Below are 18,442 nucleotides of genomic sequence, written 5' to 3' on the forward strand. Positions count from 1 at the left end.
GAAAATTTACAGAGCAAATACACTTTCCATACAGCAGATCACATACACTTTGTCTCATGACATTGACCACAGTTTAGCACAATGCAACATCTCCTTTCCCACTTCCTCCCGATAGGTACCGCTTCCCTGTGACCATCCCTCCATGCACGCCTACCCCCTGAGCTGTCTCCCTGTGCCTGAGCAGCCCTTCTTTCTCTCTTGCTTGTTCTCAATGAGCTCCTTTTGATGTGGGGAAGATAGGACCCACTCAGGGGATAGTGAAGTATAGAAAATTCCCCACTTGCCAGTGGTTGGGGAAGGATGAATTGAACAATTATGTAGACAAATGAGGGGATGGAAGGCTATCTAGGACAGCTTTCTGGAGGAGGTGGCAGTGGGTCCTGGTCAGGTGAGGCTTCATGATTGAGTGAGGGCATGTGGCTCATTTTAGGGGCAGCATCCCATCCTGTCTGACCCCTCAGAATGGGGCAGATGTTGTGGAACTTCTTTGCTACTAATCTTGAGCCTCCCCAGGGCTCAAAAACCACAAGTGTTCCTGAGAGGTTTGGCCCATGTCCCCATGTCCCCCCCCACCTTGGCCCCCGTCCCACACCTTATTTCCTGCTTTCAGCCCCAGGCGTCCATGGAGTCTGAGGTAGAGGTGGTTTTGATGTTTCTTCCTGTCCTAGCCAATGTAGACCACCACTCCTCCCTCTACTCTATACCCCTTCCTTCAGCAGTATCCTTTTCTTGAGTTGTTGTTGTTGCTATGTGCCGTCGAGTCAGACCCGACTCATAGCCACCCCTCCTTGGGTTTCCAAGGCAGTATCACTACAGAAGTAGATTGCCCCATCTTCCTTCTGAGGAGTGACTGGTGGGTTTGAACCGCCAGCCTTCTGGTTAGCAGTCAAGTGCTTTAGGCACCACGCAGCCCAGAACACTGCAGATCGTCACCCAGGATAGGGCTGTGGGACAGGAGACTAGAGCCCAAGCTGAGTTCTGCCTCTTAGCTCCTGTATCTGTTTTCTCATTTGTAAGGTATGGTTATTAAGAATCCCAAGCCTGGCCAGCCCATAGTGAAAATGACATCTATATAATAATAGAAGAGGAGAGTTCCCTTCAGCCCTGCTACTGGAAAAGTTCCCAGAAGGCATGTGGTCCAGATTTTCTACACCTGTCAAGTGTACAGATTAGCTCAGTACCCTAAACCATCAGTGGCCTCTGAGCTTCCCCACTGTCCCTCATCGATCATTCGTCTGCCCTTCAGACACCCAAGCCTTGCTTTTTGGCTACTAGAATCCTACATCAGCTAGGAAGCCTGTCAAATTGTGCAGCTGCATATATCCTGCTTTCCTACCTGCCTTCCCTTCTTGCTTCTCACAAAAACAAAAAACCTATCTCTTCATACTTCTTCCCGGAATATACATGATGCATCATAGAGATTTGGCTGTCCACTGTTCTTCTGTGAGTACTCCTCACACCCTTATGAGGGTTTACCAGTGGCCTTGTAAAGAATTGTGAGTTTGTCTAGAAAAGGCCTGCTGATGGTGCCAGCCTCCTGAACAGCTCACGTTGAGAGATGCAGGTGCTGAAGGGACCAGTGATGGGGAGAGGGCAGGACTGGATGATGGATGGAATGAAGTGATTGATGCAAAGATGATTGGAAGGGTAGGCAAACAGAAGGATGGTTGGATGGATGGATGGGGCGGATGGATGGATAGATGATGGGTGATTGGATGGATGGATGGATGGATGAAGTAGATGGATGGTTAAATGGATGGATGGATGGATGGATGAAGTAGATGGATGGTTAAATGGATGGATAGATGGATGGATGATATCCATATGATATCATAGATAGATGATGAGTGACTGGGTGGATGGATGAGTGGATGTGTGAATGAATGGATGGATGAGTGGGCACATAGATGAAAGGATATGTAAGTAGGTAGATGGATGGAAGAACCTGGGTTCTCATCCTAATTTTGCCATTATCTTGTTATGTGATCTTGAGCCAATCATTCCCCCTCTCCAACTGGATTTAATAATCCAGGACTAAATTTAATAATCTCCAAGATCTCTCCCAGATTTGATGTACAATTTACGATGATAAAAGCTTTTAAGGGGCCTAAGGCACTTGACTGCTAACCAGAAGGCTGGCGGTTCAAACCCACCAGCCACTCCTCAGAAGGAAGGTTGGGCAATCTACTTCCGTAGTGATACTGCCTTGGAAACCCAAGGAGAGGTCGCTATGAGTCAGGTCAGGCTCGACGGCACACAACAACAACAATGTGCATGTGAAAGCTGGACAATGAATAAAGCAGAATGAAGAAGAATTGGTGCCTTTAAATCATGGTGTTGGCAAAGAAAATTGAATGTACCATGAGTTTGCAGAAGAACAAACAAATCTGTCTATGAAGAAGGACAGCCAGAATGCTCTTGGAAATTGAGGATGGCGAGACTTTGTCTCATTTACTTTGGACATCTTATCAAAAAGGACCAGTCCCTGGAGAAGGACATCATGCTTGGTAAAGTAGAGGGTCAGCAAAAAAGAGGAAGACCCTCAATGAGATGGATGGACACAGTGGCTGCAACAGTGGGCTCAAGCGTGAGGATGGAGCAGGACTGGACAGTGTTTCGTTCTGTTGTACATGAGGTTGCTGTGGATTGATGGCACCCAACAACAATGATGGAAAGGCCCCAGAGAGTGAAGGGGAGAAACTTGGTGGGCCAAATGAAGGTACAAGGCCCATCAGCTGGGGTCTGTCTCCTGGATTCCTGGCTTTGCATCTGTCCCTACACTTCTGCTTCTGTCTCCTGCCCCAACTCCCACAATCTGGGGTGTGAATCAGGTGACTTCTTTTCTAGGGGACCTGAGGAAGAATAGGGAAGGTGTGGGGGCAGCTGGCCAGAGGCTGATGGCCATTGGAAGCTCCCCTGCCTTGACCAACCTGAATCTCTTACCCAGGGTCTCTTCTCTCTCTTTCCTCCCTTGTCCTCTCCAGCTCTCTTGAGTCATGGCTTCTTCAAAACTTCGAGAACCTGTGGATGAAGTTTTTGGTAAGTTCTGTATGATTCTATCTCTAGCCAATAGACACAGCAATTATAGAGCACTTCCTTCCAAGGCCACGCAGCATTGGGAACAGGGGATCCCGGGGGGTTGACTGTGTGTGTGCTGTGGCCTTACAGCCTGATTCATTGTTACTACTATCTTAGTGGACATGTCAAGTATAACAATAGCAATAATAATGAGGGTCCCCATTTATTAAGTATTTGTCTCATGCCAGGCACTAGTGAAACACCCACATCTCACATCCACTGTATCACTTAATCCTCACAATAATGCTAAGAAGCATGACCATTTTATGGATGAGGAACCTGGGGCAGAGTGTTGAAGTGATTCGCTTTAAAGATTGCATGGCAAGTTAGTGGAAGAGCTAGAACTAGAACTCAAGTCTGCCTGACACCCTGCTCCTAATTGTGTTACATACATGTGTACCCCAGCACAGGTGACAAGCATTACTTCCAAGTCACATATAAGTACACAGGACCATCACCCTGCACATAAACCAAAGCCAAACTCACTGCCATTGAGTCAGATCCAACTCATCGTGATCCCTCCTTGGGTTTCCAAGGCACTCTCACTACAGAAGTAGATTGCTCAGCCTTCCTTCCGAGGAGTGGCGGGTGGGTTTGAATGCATCACACACACACACACACACATACACATGGCCTCAGTACTCCAGGCTTCCACCCTCACACTGGTGCACATGCCCACACTGTCAGGTTCATGCTGGGGTACAGGCATACATCAGCCCCACCATCATTTACCCCCCACCCCACCCTACCAGTATATCTGCTATGTGGATTAGACTGCCCCCTCAGGACAGCATTCCCAGCAGAGACTAGGACAGAAAGGCTGTTTCCCAGCTGAATTTGGCTGGAGGAGACAGTGAGCAGAGGAACATGGAGGGACATGTGGAGAGAGGTGGAGTCAGGGAAGCCCCCGAGTCTGTAACACTGCACAGCCTTCATGGGCTCTCACATCTATGTGCAAAGTCTCCAGGGGGGTCCTAGGCAGAGAACGCTTCTCCCTGCCTTCTGCCCAGTCACACACCCAGGCAATGCCAGGAACTTCCGCCTCCTGGCTTCTGGGGAATGCTGCTTCCTACTCCAATCTCCCTAAGGTCTCTGGAGTAGAGGGTTTACTTCTGAGACTCCCCGGGACTCCAGCTTGTCTGGGCCTCAGACTCGGAGTCTCTTTGTCTCCATCAGGCTCAGTCTAACCTCTGGCCTGAATGGCACAAGCTCCCCTCCCCAGGCTTCTCTGCTTCCAGTTCCCCCACCCTGACCCCATCCTCTTTTCCCCATCTCAGACCTGCTGAGGTAGCTGGGCCCAGCCTTGCCTGCTTTCTGATTTGAAAGTCTATTAAATATTCATAGCTTCCCACTGCCCAGGGCCAGGCCATCTCCCTAGGGGAGGTGGGAGAGGGGATGCTGGTGTGTACACAGGGAAGAGACAGAAGACGCAGGACAAGGGGGCCTGGTGGAGGAAGAGACCCTGGTAAAGGCTTGTCCCACCTTGCCCCCAAATCCCCAAGCCCATTAGAGGTCCCTTTGCTCCTTAGACCCTCCCAACATAAGATGACGATGGTCCTGATGTGGCCCAGAGTGCACATGGGGGATCCTCTCCCCCAGGTTGGCTGGGCACCAGTTGAGAGCCAAAGGGCCAGAGTACGCCTGGCATTCCCCTGAAGAGCAGCAAGAGCACTGGCCTGGGAGCCAGGAGACCTGGATGCACCCTTGGCCAAACTCTTTCTTTCCGAGCCTCAGTTTCCCCATCCGTTAAGTGAGGAGGTTGGACATGATCTTAAAAGCCTTCTGTGCCTGAGCGTGTGGCATGCAGTAGTTACAAATCCAGCTGGAGAGCCTGATTACCTCCTTTTAACCCTGGTCTTGCTTTTTTGTCACTTGGCTGCCCTGGGGATGCCTGGAGTACCTTCCTCATAGAGTTGTGGGAAGATTTAAATGAGTTAATAATTGTACAGCACTCAGAACAGTGCCTGGGCCCAGTGAGCATTCAGTATTAGCTATTATTATTCTGTGGTTCAGTCCTCAATCCTTGCTGCTTCGTGGCAGTGCCCAGAGAATCTGTGCCAGAGGGCAGGGGACAGAGGGCTCCTTCCCCCAACTTCGTTCCTGGACCTGCAAATATCAGGGGAGTAGGAGGGGCCAGGTAACTGGAAGAGTGGTGTCAAATCTGGGGTCCAGGGTAGCAATCGTTTTGACAGCAGCTGTCCCCTCCTCCCAGCTACCACTGGCTCTCCCTGGACAATGGCAATAGACTCCTGTCTGTACCCTCCCCCTTCAGCCAGGCCATTCCCCTCTCCTTACAGATGGCACTGGCCCCCTGGTGCTCCTCTGCACACTCTAAGCCCAAGCCCATACTATTCTCTCTACTTGAAAAGCTCTTTCTTGTTCTTTTTACCACCTCAGCTCTGTATTGTCCCCTAGACCTCAGCCTAGCTACTTAATCTAAAGTAGCTAGCCCCCTAAATCACACCCTATCTCTTTCATCCACGCAACAAATATTTATTGAGTTCCTAATACGTGCCAAGTTCTTTCCTATGCCATAGAGAGATCACAGTGGACAAGCCAGGCAAAGACACTGCCCTCAAGGAGTTTGTAGGGGCAGATGGAGGAATAGATAATAAAACACATACTGATAAACAAGGAAGCTATGGGGTGGTGGGGAGTGCTACGTAGAAGATTAAAATGTGGGATGTGATGGAATGCGGGCATTTTACAGATGAGGAAGCTCGTACCTAAACATAAATAATTTGCCCAGGGTCACTCAGCAAACACGTGACAGAACTGAATTCAGCTTCAGCCATCTGGTTCTAGAGTCTATGTTCTTTTTTTTTCTTTTTAATTTTATTGTGATTTGGGTGAAAGTTTACAGAGCAAATTCATTTTCCATACAGCAGCTCACATACATTTTGTCTCATGACATTGACTGCAGTTTCCCACAATGCAACAGCTCCCCTCCCACTCCTTCCCCATAGTTACCTCTTCCCTGTGTCCTTCCCTCCATGCACTCCTGTCCCCTGAGCTGTCTCCCTGTGTATACACAGCTTTTCTATTCTCCCATGATTGATCTCTCCAAGGAGTGCATCTACCTAATGTAAATGTTCAGCTCAAATGCCTGCCTTTTATTTGGCTGGAAGCCACAGGAGTGGGTTCAATTTCAGACCTGTAGGGCCAGAGGCTATGTTCTTAACCACTGTGCTAAACAGGACCGTGGCAGGCAGAAGAGTCTGTGGAAAATGGAAAGGGTTGGCTGGGACCCGCTTAGGCCTTGAGTGACAGGCTGAGGAGCTTGGGTTTTATATTGTCGATTTTGGGTTCCTCAGAGGGCTTCAAAGGCAGGAGATAAGTGCTTTAGAAAGTTTCTGCTAGCTCTGTGGACAATGTGTGAGGGGCCAGATCTGAGATAGGGAGTGCAAGCTGGAGACTGAGGCCATGGTTTGGCAAGATGCAGGTGGGGCAGCTGATGAAGGCCTGAGCTAAGGTAGTGCAGTCGAGAGGGAGAGGAGAAGCCAGGTTTCTGGGGTGTGTGGAGGGTGAATCAACAGAACTCAATTCTTTCATTAATATTTACTAAATACCTACCTCTGATAGCATAGTGCCTACGGCACTTGACTGCTAACCAGAAGTCTGGCAGTTCAAACCCACCAGCTACTCCTCGGAAGGAAGGTTGGGCAATCTACTTCCATAGTGATATTGCCTCAGAAACCCAAGGAGGGGTTGCTATGAGTCGGGTCCGACTCGACGGCACACACCAATAACAACAACAAGTATCTACCATGTGTGAGGCACCATTCTACATCTCGGTTAGAGCAGTGAGCAGAACAGGAAAAAGGCTGTCGTTTTGGAGCTGACTTTCTAATGAGTGGAGAGAGACAATAAACTCAGTAAGTGAAATATACAGGATGAAGAATACACAGGGTGATGAAAGCTACGAAGAAAAACAGTGGGGCCGGGGTTATGGAACGTTTATGTGTGTGGAGCCAGTCTAAATAAGGTGGACAAGGACGATCTCAATGAGAGGGAGCATTTAGCAAAGTCCTGACAGAGGTAAGGGGTGCAGAAAATGGTAACAAGAGCCTTGCAAGAGAAGGAGAGAAGAGGTGAGTAAGGCCTGAGGTGGGAGCAGGCCTGGCAGGTGGGGGAAGACTCAGGAGGCGGGGGTGGCTGGAGTAGAGGGAGGAAGAGGAAGAGAAGTACAAGTTCAGAGAGGTAATGCAAGCACAGACTGAGTGAGCCTGGAAAGCCACTGGGAGAACCTTGGCTCTTCCAAAAAAATAAAAAGCAAACCCACTGCCATCCAGTCAATCCCAACTTATAGCAACGATATAGAATAGGATAGCATAGGGCTTCCAAGGCTGTAAATCTTGACAGAAGCAGACTGCTGCATCTTTCTCCCATGGAGAGGCTGGTAGGTTTGAACCACCAGCCTTTTGGTTGGCAGCCCAATGCTTTAACTACTGCAGTACCAGAGCTCCTCTCCTTGGCTCTTACTCTGTGTGAAATGGAAGTCACCGGAGGGTTCTGAGCAGAGGAGTGACATGATCTGACATGTTTTATCAGGATCACTCTGGCAGCTGTGTTGAAAATAGACTGTAAATGGGGAAGGCATGAAGAGAGGAGGCCAGCCAGCAAGGAGGCTTTTGTAATAATCCAGACAAGAGACCATGATGACCTAGACCCAAGAGGCTGTGAGAAGTTCTCCCTCTCTCCTTCCCTCCCCTTCATCTGCTCCTCTTTCTCTTTCTATATCTGCATATATGTGTGTGTATACACACACACAGTATTTTATTGTGAAAAATCTCAAACATACCCAAAAGTTGGAGAAAACACTATAAGCCTTGTGCCCATCACCCAGTCTCAACAATTACCAACTCATGGCCAGTTTTGTTTCATCTCCCCTTCCACTCCCCATCCTGCTGTCCTGGATTATTTTTGAAACTAATCCAAAACTTGATATCGCTTCAACATGAATATTTCAGTGTGCCTAGAAATATTTCAAAGGTAGAGCTAACAGGAATTGCGGATGGATCGGTTTATACAGTGGGAGGGAAGAGAAGAGTCAAGGATGGCTCCAGGGACTGGAAGGATGGAGCCGTGGCGGGGGGGGGGGGGTGTGGGGAGGAGGTCAGGAGTTCAGTTTTGACATGGAAATTGAAGATGCCAGTTGGACATCCAAGTAGAGGGGGAGGTTAGCTCCAAGCTGTCTGACTTGGGTGACTGGGTGGATGAAGAAGTCTTTCACTGAGCCAGGGGACAGAGAAGTGGGTTTGAGGCAAGGTGATGGGTTCATTTTGATGGTTTGGGTTTGAGGTGCCTGGGGGCCTTTGATGTGTCAAGCTCCCTGGCTGGTACCTGGCTGCCTGGGCTTGGAATGCAGGGGAGGGGTCAGGACTGGAAATAGACACGTGGGTGGTGCAAATGGTTAAGTGCTCAGCTGCTAACTGAAAGGAGGGAAATTCCAGTACAACCAGAGTTCCCTCACAGGAAAGGCCTGGAGATAGGCTTTCAAAAGGTCACAGCTATGAAAACTCCATGGAGCACAGTTCTACCCTGAGACACACGGGGTAGCACAAGTCAGAATCACTCAACAGCAACTGTTACGTGTTGTTTTTTATAACTGGTTAGATGGGCCAGGAGAGTACTAGGGTGGTTTAGGGACGCACGTCTGCAGATAAGAGAGACGAACAGGTAAGAAAGGATGAATGAGTGATGGGATGAGGGTACCTGAGAGCATCAGGGGTGAGGTGAAGAAGAAAGGTCTTGACCCATCCTGAGGGCTGGGAGAAACCTTTTCCATCTTGGAGACCCCAGGGCCAAGCTCTGGGCTGCTTCAGGGTGGGGGCTTCATTTCCAGGGCGAGTGACTGAAAACTGAACCTCTGAGCAGGAAGGGCTTCCGGGGATGAACCACGGGGGTTCGCCCCTTCTTCCTCCATTCCTCCGTGGCCTCCCACGCAGGACCTAGTTTGAGCCCAGGATCCCGGGTTAGGGGAGACAAGTCTCAGGAGACTGTGGGGCTCCATCAGCAACTGCTTTCCTTCCTAGCACTGCCACTGGCTTCTGGAGGGTTTCTCTGCTTCATTTCAACCATGAGCCGCCTAAGTGCTCAGTACTGCTGCTGTCTCTGAGTGTGACCCTGACCATGAACATGACAGAGGAAGCCACTGTCCACAGGAGGGCTCTTCACAGGCAATTCAGCCCAAAGGGAAACAAGCCAGTGCCTGGAGCCAGACTGGGGTGTGTGGGGGGGACACCCAAAAACAAACCCTTTGCCGTCCAGTCAGTTCCAACTCATAATGACCCTTTAGGACAGAGTGGAACTGCTCCATAGGATTTTCAAGACTGTAATCCTTACGGACCAGCCGCTCCTCAGAAGGAAGGTTGGGCAATCTACTTCCATAGTGATACTGCCTCAGAAACCAAAGGAGGGATCACTATGAGTTGGGTCTGACTCGATGGCAAATAACAACGACAATCTTTGTGGAAGCAGATTGCAACATCTTTCTCTCATGGGGCAGCTGGTGGATTCGAACTACCGACCTTTTGCTTAGCAGCCAACCACTTAACCACTGTGCCATTGGGGCTCCTTGGAGCCCTATTACCAGGCTCAAATCCTGGACCATTGTTTGCTGGTGGCTTTGGCCAAGTGACTTAACCTCTGAGTCTGTTTCTTTACCTGTGAAATATTTGTGCTGAATGGCCATACCTTCCCCACTGGTCTATTTTGAAGAGCAGGCCAGGTGTGTGTATGTAAAGCACTAGTCCCATCACCTGGCACTTAGAAGGTGCTTCCAGAACGGTAGTCACTGTTACTATGATGTCTCCATCTTCACCCACAGCCCTTCCCTTCACAAACCTACCCTCCAGCTGTCCTGGAACGGCTGCCGCTTGCTTCCCTCTTCCCAGCATTGCATCTGCCAGTCTCCCCACCTGGATGCCCATCTCCACCCCATCGCTTGTAAACTCCCACCCAGCCCTTACGACCCAGCTTTGTATTTCCTCCTCTGACCCACCCAAACAGGGTCGCCCTGTCCCCTTCTATACTTCCTCTGTGCCTCTGTGAGGTTTTGTCACACTGTGCTGTTATGGACATGATGACATGTCTGTGCGGGACACTGGCTTTTGTATCTGTCTGTACTCCTGGTGCCCTGCACAGGGCCAGCACTCAAAACCCTTGGTGAATGTCTGCATTGTGAGCACAGGGGACCTGAGGTGGGCTTTTGGGGCTGCACTCTTCATGTATCTGGTCTCTGTCCCCTCACTCCGATTCACAGACCTGGACTTGGCTGTGCCAGAGACCGTCAGACTGGACAGCAGTTTACACAAGGCCCGGGCCCAGCTGCTGGCCAAGGGCCGGAGGCACCGGCCCTCCCGCTCAAGGCTTCGGGACAGTGCCAGCTCTGCCGAGGATGGTGAAGGCTCTGATGGGACCGGAGGCAAGGTTGGGGCAACCCATTCGAACACACAGACACCCCCCATCTTTCTTGCCCCTGGGTAATTCCTCTAAAACTCTCCAGGGAAACCAAACTCCCATCCTTCTGACACAATGCTAGTAACTGTTAGCTGTTGGTCACTTCTGGCTCAAAAAAAAAAAAAAAAAAAAAAAAAAAAAACAAAAAAAAACAAATTCACTGCAGTGGAATCAGATCCAACTCATAGCGACCCGACCCTTCCTTGGGTTTCCAAGGAGGTATCACTATGGAAGTAGTTTGCCCAATCTTCCTTCTAAGGAGTGGCTGGTGGTTTTGAACCGCCAGCCCTCTGGTTAGCGACAAATGCCTTAGGCACTATGCCACCAGAGCTCCTATGCCCATCTTCCAGGTGAGGAAACTGAGGCTCTGAGAGGTTCAGCAACAAAGTCATACAGTCAGCAAGTAACTGAGGCTGGACTCAGCCCCAGCCTATGCGGCTCAAAGCCCCATTTCCTACCTCTCATTGCCGAAGGCACCCCTTCCCCCTAGAAGTCCGGGCTTTCCTCCCTGGTGGCTCTCAAGCAGTTTTTAAGGGGTGAAGCAAGCCAGCCCCTAGACCCTCCAGGAAATAGGAGAATTCGCAGTCAGCGACTACCCCCTCCTCCAGGTGAACGACGGCTGCGGGAGTCCCCTGCACAGGCTGCGCTCGCCCCTGCACTCGGGGCCGGGATCCCCGGCCGGGGGTTCTTTCTGCCTGGAGCCTCCGGGGCTGCGGCGCAGCCTAGACGAGGACGAGCCGCCGCCATCGCCGCTCACGCGCTACCGGCCCCTGCACAATGCTGCCTCGCACGAGGGCCTGGCCGCCGCGGCCTGCTCGCCGCCGCGTTCCGCGCCCTCCTCTGACAGCTCGCCTAGCTTTGTGCGCCGCCATCCGCGCGCCGAGCCCCACAGCGAAGGTGAGCAGTGGGTGACGCGGCGCCCCCTGCTGGTGCACACGGGGGCAGCCGCAGCCTTCCTGACCAAGCGGAGACTGAAGCGCTGGACTGGACCAGGGCAGGACAGGGCTTGGGGCGGAGGTGTGTGTGTGTGTGTGTAAACACCACGGTTCATTCACTTACAAATATTTACTAGTGCTTATTCTGTGCCAGACATTGTTGGGCTCTGGGATACACAAGTAAGCGAACAGATGTGGTCTTTGACCTCATGGGGCTTGTAGTTTAGGGGAGAAAAAATAATTTTCTTATAATTTAGCAGGAGTCCCTGGATGGCTCAAATGGTCAAGCGTTGGGCTACTAACCAAAAGACTGGCAATTCAAACCCACCCAGAGGCACCTCAGAAAACAGGCCTGGCGGTCTGCTTCTGAAAAGTCACACAGCCTTGAAAACCCTATGGAGCACTTCTGCTCTGCAGACCATGGGTCACCACACATCTGAATCGACTGAGGCCAAGTACCAACAATAACAACAATATGGTTTAGGGAGGAAACAATCAAGTAACCCCTATTAAATGCATGAGAGACATGTGCCCGGTGGTGGGTGGTGGGAGCACCTTTATCAGGTATCTGACCTAGTTGGGGGCATCCTGGAGGGCTTCTCGGGGGAAGTGACATTTGAGCCAGGATTGCAAAGCTAGTTAGAAGCTGACCAGGATAAAACAAGCAATACCATATAATGCTCTTTACCTTTTCATAGTGCTTCATGCTTTGGTTTCATAGTTTAGTTACCATTACATTGATTCAGACTCATAATAACCCTACAAGATAGAGTAAAATTGCCCTCTAGGGTTTCCAAGGCTATAATCTTTACAGAAGCAGACTGCTTCATCTTTGGGTTTGAACTGCTGACCTTTTGGTCAACACCACTACTGCATCACTAGGACTTCTTGTCAACCCCATGAGATCCCATGAAATAGGCAAGTGTTATTATCCCCATATTTGAGATGAAGAATGTTCAGAGAGGTAAAGTGACTTGTCCCCAGGTCACACAGCCAGAAAAGGGTACCAGAGCCAGGTTGCCTGATTCTAAGTCTAGAGAATTTCCACCATACCTAGAAGCCACAGGAGGAGACGAGCCACCACACTGGCTGTTTTATCCCCTCTCTACCTCAAAGATGACAGCCGAGATGCCAGCCCACCTGAGCCTGCCAGCCCCACCATTGGCCTGGATAAGAAGACTCGCCGAAAATTCCTGGACCTGGGGTGAGTGGAGGAGCTAGAACCTGGGGCTTGGAACTGTCAGGGTTAGGGGCGGCCCAGCAGGCACCATTGTGTACTGTCCCCTTCCCGTGCCCACAGGGTCACCCTACGCCGAGCATCCACTGGCAAGAGCCGGAAGGAGAAGGGTAGCAACCGCCTGTCCATGGGCAGCAGGTAGGAGGATCCCACAGTGCCCCGCTGTGATGCCAGACTGTAGCTCCCTGGGGCCCCCGGCTCTCCCCTCTGTGCCCACATCCATGTTGGGTGCTCTCTTCACAGGGAGTCGGTGGAGGGGCCTGGCAGATCCGGGGGCTCCCCATTCCTGCCCTTCTCCTGGTTCACAGACAGTGGCAAGGGCTCAGCCTCCTCTGGCAGCACCACCTCCCCTGCCTGCTCCCCCAAACACGAGGGCTGCAGTCCCAAGAAGTCAGCTTCTCAGGTGAGTCCATGGCTTTCCCACCCCTCAACAGGTCCCAGACTCGACATGAGGGCATACTTCATCCTGACTTAGGCTGGAATTCAGGACTTCCTGGGGTCATTTGTCCACCCACTGAGCCACTCAATGATTCATTAATTCATCCATGCTCTAAGTTCATTCATCCACTCATTCAGATTCTCCATAGTTCACCCACTGTTTAACTCACTGCCTTATCCATTTAACACACATCACTGAAGGCTACCTGGGTTAGGAACTGGGCCACCTGTGTGCAGAGAAGTAAACCCCAAACCAAACCCACTGCCGTTGAGTCAATTCTGACTCATAGTGACCCTATAGGACAGAGTAGAACTGTCCCATAAGGTTTCCAAGGCTGTCGTCTTTATGGAAGCAGGCTGCCTCATCTTTCTCCCGTGGAGCATCTGGAGGGTCCAAATCACTGACCTTCTGGTTAGTAGCCAAGTGCCTTAACCACTGCACCACCAGAGCTCCTTGTCGGGGAGTAAAGCTTCAGGGGAATAGGGATGGATATGACCCCAACCTATTGCCCAAAGAGCTCACAACTTTGTAGGGGAAGTGAGACAATGAGTGTTCATTGATGTTCACAGAGATCTTCACAGCTTACAGAGCCCCAGCCACGCTTTTCTTCACTCTCACAATAGCTCAGTGGATTAGGCAGGGCAGGTACCCTGTGTCCATTGTGCAGCTGAGGAAATGAAGGCTCAGAGAGAAGGGAGAAGGAACTTGTCCAGACTCACATAGATTTAGTTGCAAGGCTCCAAGCTCCTTCTGTGGTTCTACTCTTTTTTTTGTGTGTGTGTGTGTGATTTGGGTGAAAATTTACAGAGCAAATTCATTTTCCATACATCAGTTCATACACATTTTCTTTCATGACACTGACTGCAATTCCCCACAATGTAACAGCTCTCTCCCCACTTCCTCGCTGTAGTTCTTCCCTGTGTCCTTATCTATGCACTCCTGCCCCAAGCTGTCTCCTTGTGCAAACACTGCCCTTCTGTTCTCCCATGATTGAATACTCCAAGGAGTGTATCTACCTGATGTGAATGTTCACCCCATGTGCCTATTGTTTGGCTGGAAGCCATGGGAGTGAGTGTGGTTCTGTTCTTTATGTGCTGCCCAGGAGACTAGAATGCTGGGAAATTAAAGGAGAGAGCCCCTTCCGACTTGGGACTTCCTTCTTTCTTCCTTCCCTGTACACCCTCCTCCGACTCCCCCCCTTTCGTCCTTCCCTTATGTTGGGCCCTAGAGCTACCGTGCTGAACAAGACACAGCCCAGGCCCTCATAGAGCTCACAGCCCAATGAGGACAAAGACTTCAAATCAGGCAGTTACACCCCAGCGAGCTAGAGGCCATGGTGGGGAGGGACACAGCAGGGGCACCTGACCCAGCCTGCTGAAACATTGTAGGCTGCCAGTAGGAAACGACATCTATCCTGTGACTGCCTCCATTCCTTCCAACGATTCTGCCTGGCTCAGTTCTAGCCCCATGTCCTCCAGGCAGCTGCCTGCTCTCCCAGAACCCAGAGGTCCCGACAGCTCCCATGAGCAGCATACCCTTCCTATGTGCCTGCCCAGTTCCTGGCCCATGCACAGGGGAGGCTGAGCAACTCTGGTGTCCAGTCCAGGACTTGGACTCCATGTGAATGGGGGTGGTGGGTTCAGAGGACTCCCTTGGCTTGGGGTGAGCTCTCTGCTCAGCTACATGCAACCCCCCACCTCCTGTGCAGGAATCCACCTTGAGTGATGACTCCACGCCCCCCAGCAGCAGCCCCAAGATCCCAAGTGGCCCCCGACAAGAGGCCAAGTGCTCCTACCCGTATCACACGTTGTCCCAGTCTTCAGATGAGGTGAGTATGGCTGGCCACACTACCAGCTGGCCCCTGACCTCTGATTCTGTGCAGGCTGCAGGCCAGGCCTCCACCCCTCACTTTCTTTGGTCTCTGCCCAGTTCCTGGAGGAACCCCTCCCCACAGTCCACCACTGGACCAGTCAGCAGGTGGGCCAGTGGCTGCACAGCCTCAACCTGGAGCAGTATGCTGCCGAGTTTGCTGCACGGCAGGTGGACGGGCCGCAGCTACTGCAGCTGGATGGAAGCAAACTAAAGGTAGGTCAGGGTGGAAGGGTCATGACCCCAGCCTGAGCCGGAGCCTCTTTTCATCCTGACGTTTGACCTTTAGCTCAGCCTCCCAGGCCGACCTTTTCATTCCCTCTAAGCCCACTCTGGTGGTGTAGTGCCTAAGGCATTCAACTGCTAACCAGAAGGCTGGCGGTTCAAACCCATCAGCCACTCCTCAGAAGGAGACTGGGTAATCTACTCCCATAGTGACACTGCCTCAGAAACTCAAGGAGGGGTCGCTGTGAGTTGGATCAGACTCGACGGCAGTGAGGTTTTTTTTTTTTTTCAGTTTAAGACCACTGCCCTGATCTCTGACCTCCAAGCCAGATCCCTGGCCTAATCCTTGGCTCCCCAGTCTGTCTGAAACTCAAGCCCAACTCTTTGACCTTTGACCTCAGATGAGCCTTGGAAGCTGCCGACAGTAGTAGTGGTGTACCTCACCCACTGACCAGCTCTGTGACCTTGGGCAAGTCACTTCTCATCTTTAGGCCTCAGGGGCTTGGGCAGGGTTATCCCAAGACTGAAATCCTAGAGCGACAGGGGCCAGGGCCCTCAACCCTCATCTCTCCCAACCCCGTCCAGTCTGACCCATTGGAGAGTCACAGTCTGGGAGGTGGAGTTTACATTCAGGGAGGACTTCAAAAGCTCAGAGGAGAAGGGGGCAGAAAGTACCAGGGAGCTTGGGTTGCCTGGGGCCATGGATGGTTCTGGGACTCCTTCCCTCACCCTGGCTATACCGCCAGCTGGCCCCTGACCTCTGACTCTGTGCAGGCTGCAGGCCAGGCCTCCACCCCTCACACTCACTTTCCTCCCCCAGAGCCTGGGGCTCAGCAACTCGCATGACCGGGCACTAGTGAAGCGGAAGTTGAAGGAGCTGGCAGCGGCTGCCGAGAAGGAGCGCAAGGCCCAGGAGAAGGCTGCACGGCAGCGAGAGAAGCTCCGGCGCAGAGAGCAGGAGGCCAAGAAGAGCTAGGGGAGGCGGGGGCAGGCGCTGGTACCCAGGCACCGTTCGGCAGGCACAGGCCTCACTGGGGAGGCTGGGCCTGGGCACCAAGCTTGGGACAGCCTGGCCTCACACTCTCGAGAGGCACATATCCTCTCACCCTGTCTGGACCTAGAGCCCCCAGAAAGGGAGACCCCAGGGAGAAGAGCCAGTTATAAAGGGTTTCAAGGACTTATCTGGAAGAGTTCCTGGGGGAGGTGGCAGATCAAGGGAAGAAGAGGCCAGGGCTGAAGCACCCTGGGACCCCAGAGTGGCCTGGGTCAGGCTGACCACTCGCCCATAGCCAAGGGTGGTGCCGGGAGCCGGAAGTGAACAGGGATGCCTCCCTGCCTGCCTTCCAGAGGCCCCGAGAGGCGTGAGGGTCTCAGGGCTCAGAGAAGTAGGATCAAGCTTCCCTGCAGGAGCAGGCACACAGAGTTGTTGCTCCCCAGCTCGCAGAGGTGGCTGTGGGTTGGGAGAGCTCTGTGCTGCTCCCCAGGGAGGCCGGTGGGCACTGCAGCAAGCCACACTCAGGGTAGACTCCCAGCCGAAGTCCTTGGCAGGAGAGCACAGGAAGCAGCATGGGGCCAAGTGCGATCTTTGTAAGGACTTCAGAAGGGAGGATGAAAATCCCCTTCTCTTCCCTTCCCTGTCCCGTGGGTCCCAACAGGCAAGATGACATCCATAGAGATCTGCCCCTCCTGGGGCCCATTCAAGGTCTAGCCTTTGACCCATTCCTCAAGCTGTGGCCCATTTCTCCTGCTGCTTCCTCGAGGGCCCTTGGGCCCTGTGGGGGCAGAGGAGACCTGGGAGCTGATGGAGAGGACACCCCACCACCGTTGCCTAGGTGGTGCAGAACTGGTGAACCCTCACCCCAGCCAGGCAGGGGCACAACCTAGGAGGGCCCCTGGAAACCAGTGGATTGGAAGTGTTCATCAACCCTCCCCATTTAGGTCCCTGTCAGGGCCTCAGTGGCCCTCAGAACTGGGTGGATTGTGAAGGCCCCAGATGCTTGGGCTACTGGGCGGGCGAGGCCAGCCCTCTGGGTGGGGGTGGGGGCTGGCTATCCAGCCTACCACAGCAGACCAGAGAGGGCATCTGTCCTTGTTAGTGAATGTCTGGGAAGGAGCAGGTCAGATACTGGCCAGCAGCTAGCCCAACTTGCAGGGCCCTGGCTGGAGTTACCAGTCAAGTCAGGGGCCTCTGACTGGAACCCCGTTCCACCTCCTCCCACCTGCCTGGAGGGCTGGACAGGTAGGAGCCCCTGCTGACTCCCCTCATTTCTGTGTGGGGTGCAGTTGAGCTCCTCTATTTCTGAGAGCCACTGCCTCCCCTGGCCCTGGAGCTGCAGCTTGAGGGCCAACCTGGAATGGCCAGGGCCATGTCCCTGGGACTCTGCCCCATCCTCTTCTGCCATCTGTGCTAGGAGAGGAACTTCAGAGGGGGACTGAGCTATGGGGACACTGGCACCATCTGGGGCTGCTGGATGGGCCCAGGGAGGCTGGAAAGCACCTGTGTCCTTGAAGGTGTCAGGAGCTATAGTGGGTGCCCACCTGCATGTGAAGGGGGAGGTGGTTCTAATTTATTTCAATAAACATGTACGATGTGCCAGTGACCTTCCTGTCTGTCCCATGGAGGATGGGGTTTTGCAGAGGGTGGTAGGTGATGTGTCTGTCCCTACTGCTGGTCTGTCAGGTGTTCTGAGTGGATGGCTTGGGCTGGTGCTTCACTTGGGGTCCAGTGAGCTGGGCTGGTTGCCAGAGTGTGTCACGTGTTGCTCAACGGGGTGCCACAGTCTGTGTGTTCGTGGGCATGATCCCTGCCCCCTACTCCCACCCACCCACCCAGGAAAGCAGCCAGGCCACAGTCTCATTCAGTCTCCTCTTTACTGTGGTTGTCATTGTCACCATCACAGCCACTGGGAGGAGGAGCACACAATTCTAACCCCGTATACTAGGGGAAGGGGGGCATTCAGGGTTATGGAACTAGCTGTGTACACAGAGCGTTCAAGGGGGAAAGCCACCCCAAGCACATGTGCGTGTAGGCACAGCAGGAGCTAGGGACTGTGTGTGTGTAGGGGAGGCGGGTGAGTGTGTGCATCTGAGGACATCCAGGGAAGGGCTGGGGAGGGAGCCTGCAGAGCCTGGAGCAGCTCGGTGGGTGGGCAACTTCCCAGGCTCCCCAGCTTCCTCCACTTTAGTGCCCTGGGGCAA

At 52.5% G+C, this 18,442-nt stretch overlaps 1 protein-coding gene across 1 annotated transcript; it reads left to right on the forward strand.

Annotated features, from left to right (window-relative positions):
• The first annotated feature begins 2,996 nt into the window (after nt 1-2,996).
• SAMD14 (sterile alpha motif domain containing 14) lies at nt 2,997-16,220 on the forward strand. The gene is made up of 9 exons (XM_007941920.2): nt 2,997-3,039; nt 10,343-10,509; nt 11,148-11,436; nt 12,591-12,678; nt 12,775-12,849; nt 12,955-13,114; nt 14,859-14,978; nt 15,080-15,235; nt 16,065-16,220. The coding sequence occupies exons 1-9, from the start codon at nt 2,997-2,999 to the stop codon at nt 16,218-16,220; spliced, it is 1,254 nt and encodes a 417-aa protein (XP_007940111.1).
• The last annotated feature ends 2,222 nt before the right edge of the window (nt 16,221-18,442 follow it).

Source organism: Orycteropus afer, unplaced genomic scaffold (genome assembly GCF_000298275.1).
Source record: "Orycteropus afer afer isolate SDZICR_OR568_19922 unplaced genomic scaffold, OryAfe1.0 scaffold00085, whole genome shotgun sequence".
Taxonomy (NCBI): domain Eukaryota; kingdom Metazoa; phylum Chordata; class Mammalia; order Tubulidentata; family Orycteropodidae; genus Orycteropus; species Orycteropus afer.

What these genes read in the sequence shown, in the direction of transcription:
- SAMD14 (XM_007941920.2), top strand. Translation starts at nt 2,997, where the DNA reads ATGGCTTCTTCAAAACTTCGAGAACCTGTGGATGAAGTTTTTG. An exon ending in TGTCCCAGTCTTCAGATGAG is followed by an intron (nt 14,979 to 15,079) that starts GTGAGTATGGCT and finishes GTCTCTGCCCAG; the next exon opens with TTCCTGGAGGAACCCCTCCC. An exon ending in TGGATGGAAGCAAACTAAAG is followed by an intron (nt 15,236 to 16,064) that starts GTAGGTCAGGGT and finishes TTCCTCCCCCAG; the next exon opens with AGCCTGGGGCTCAGCAACTC.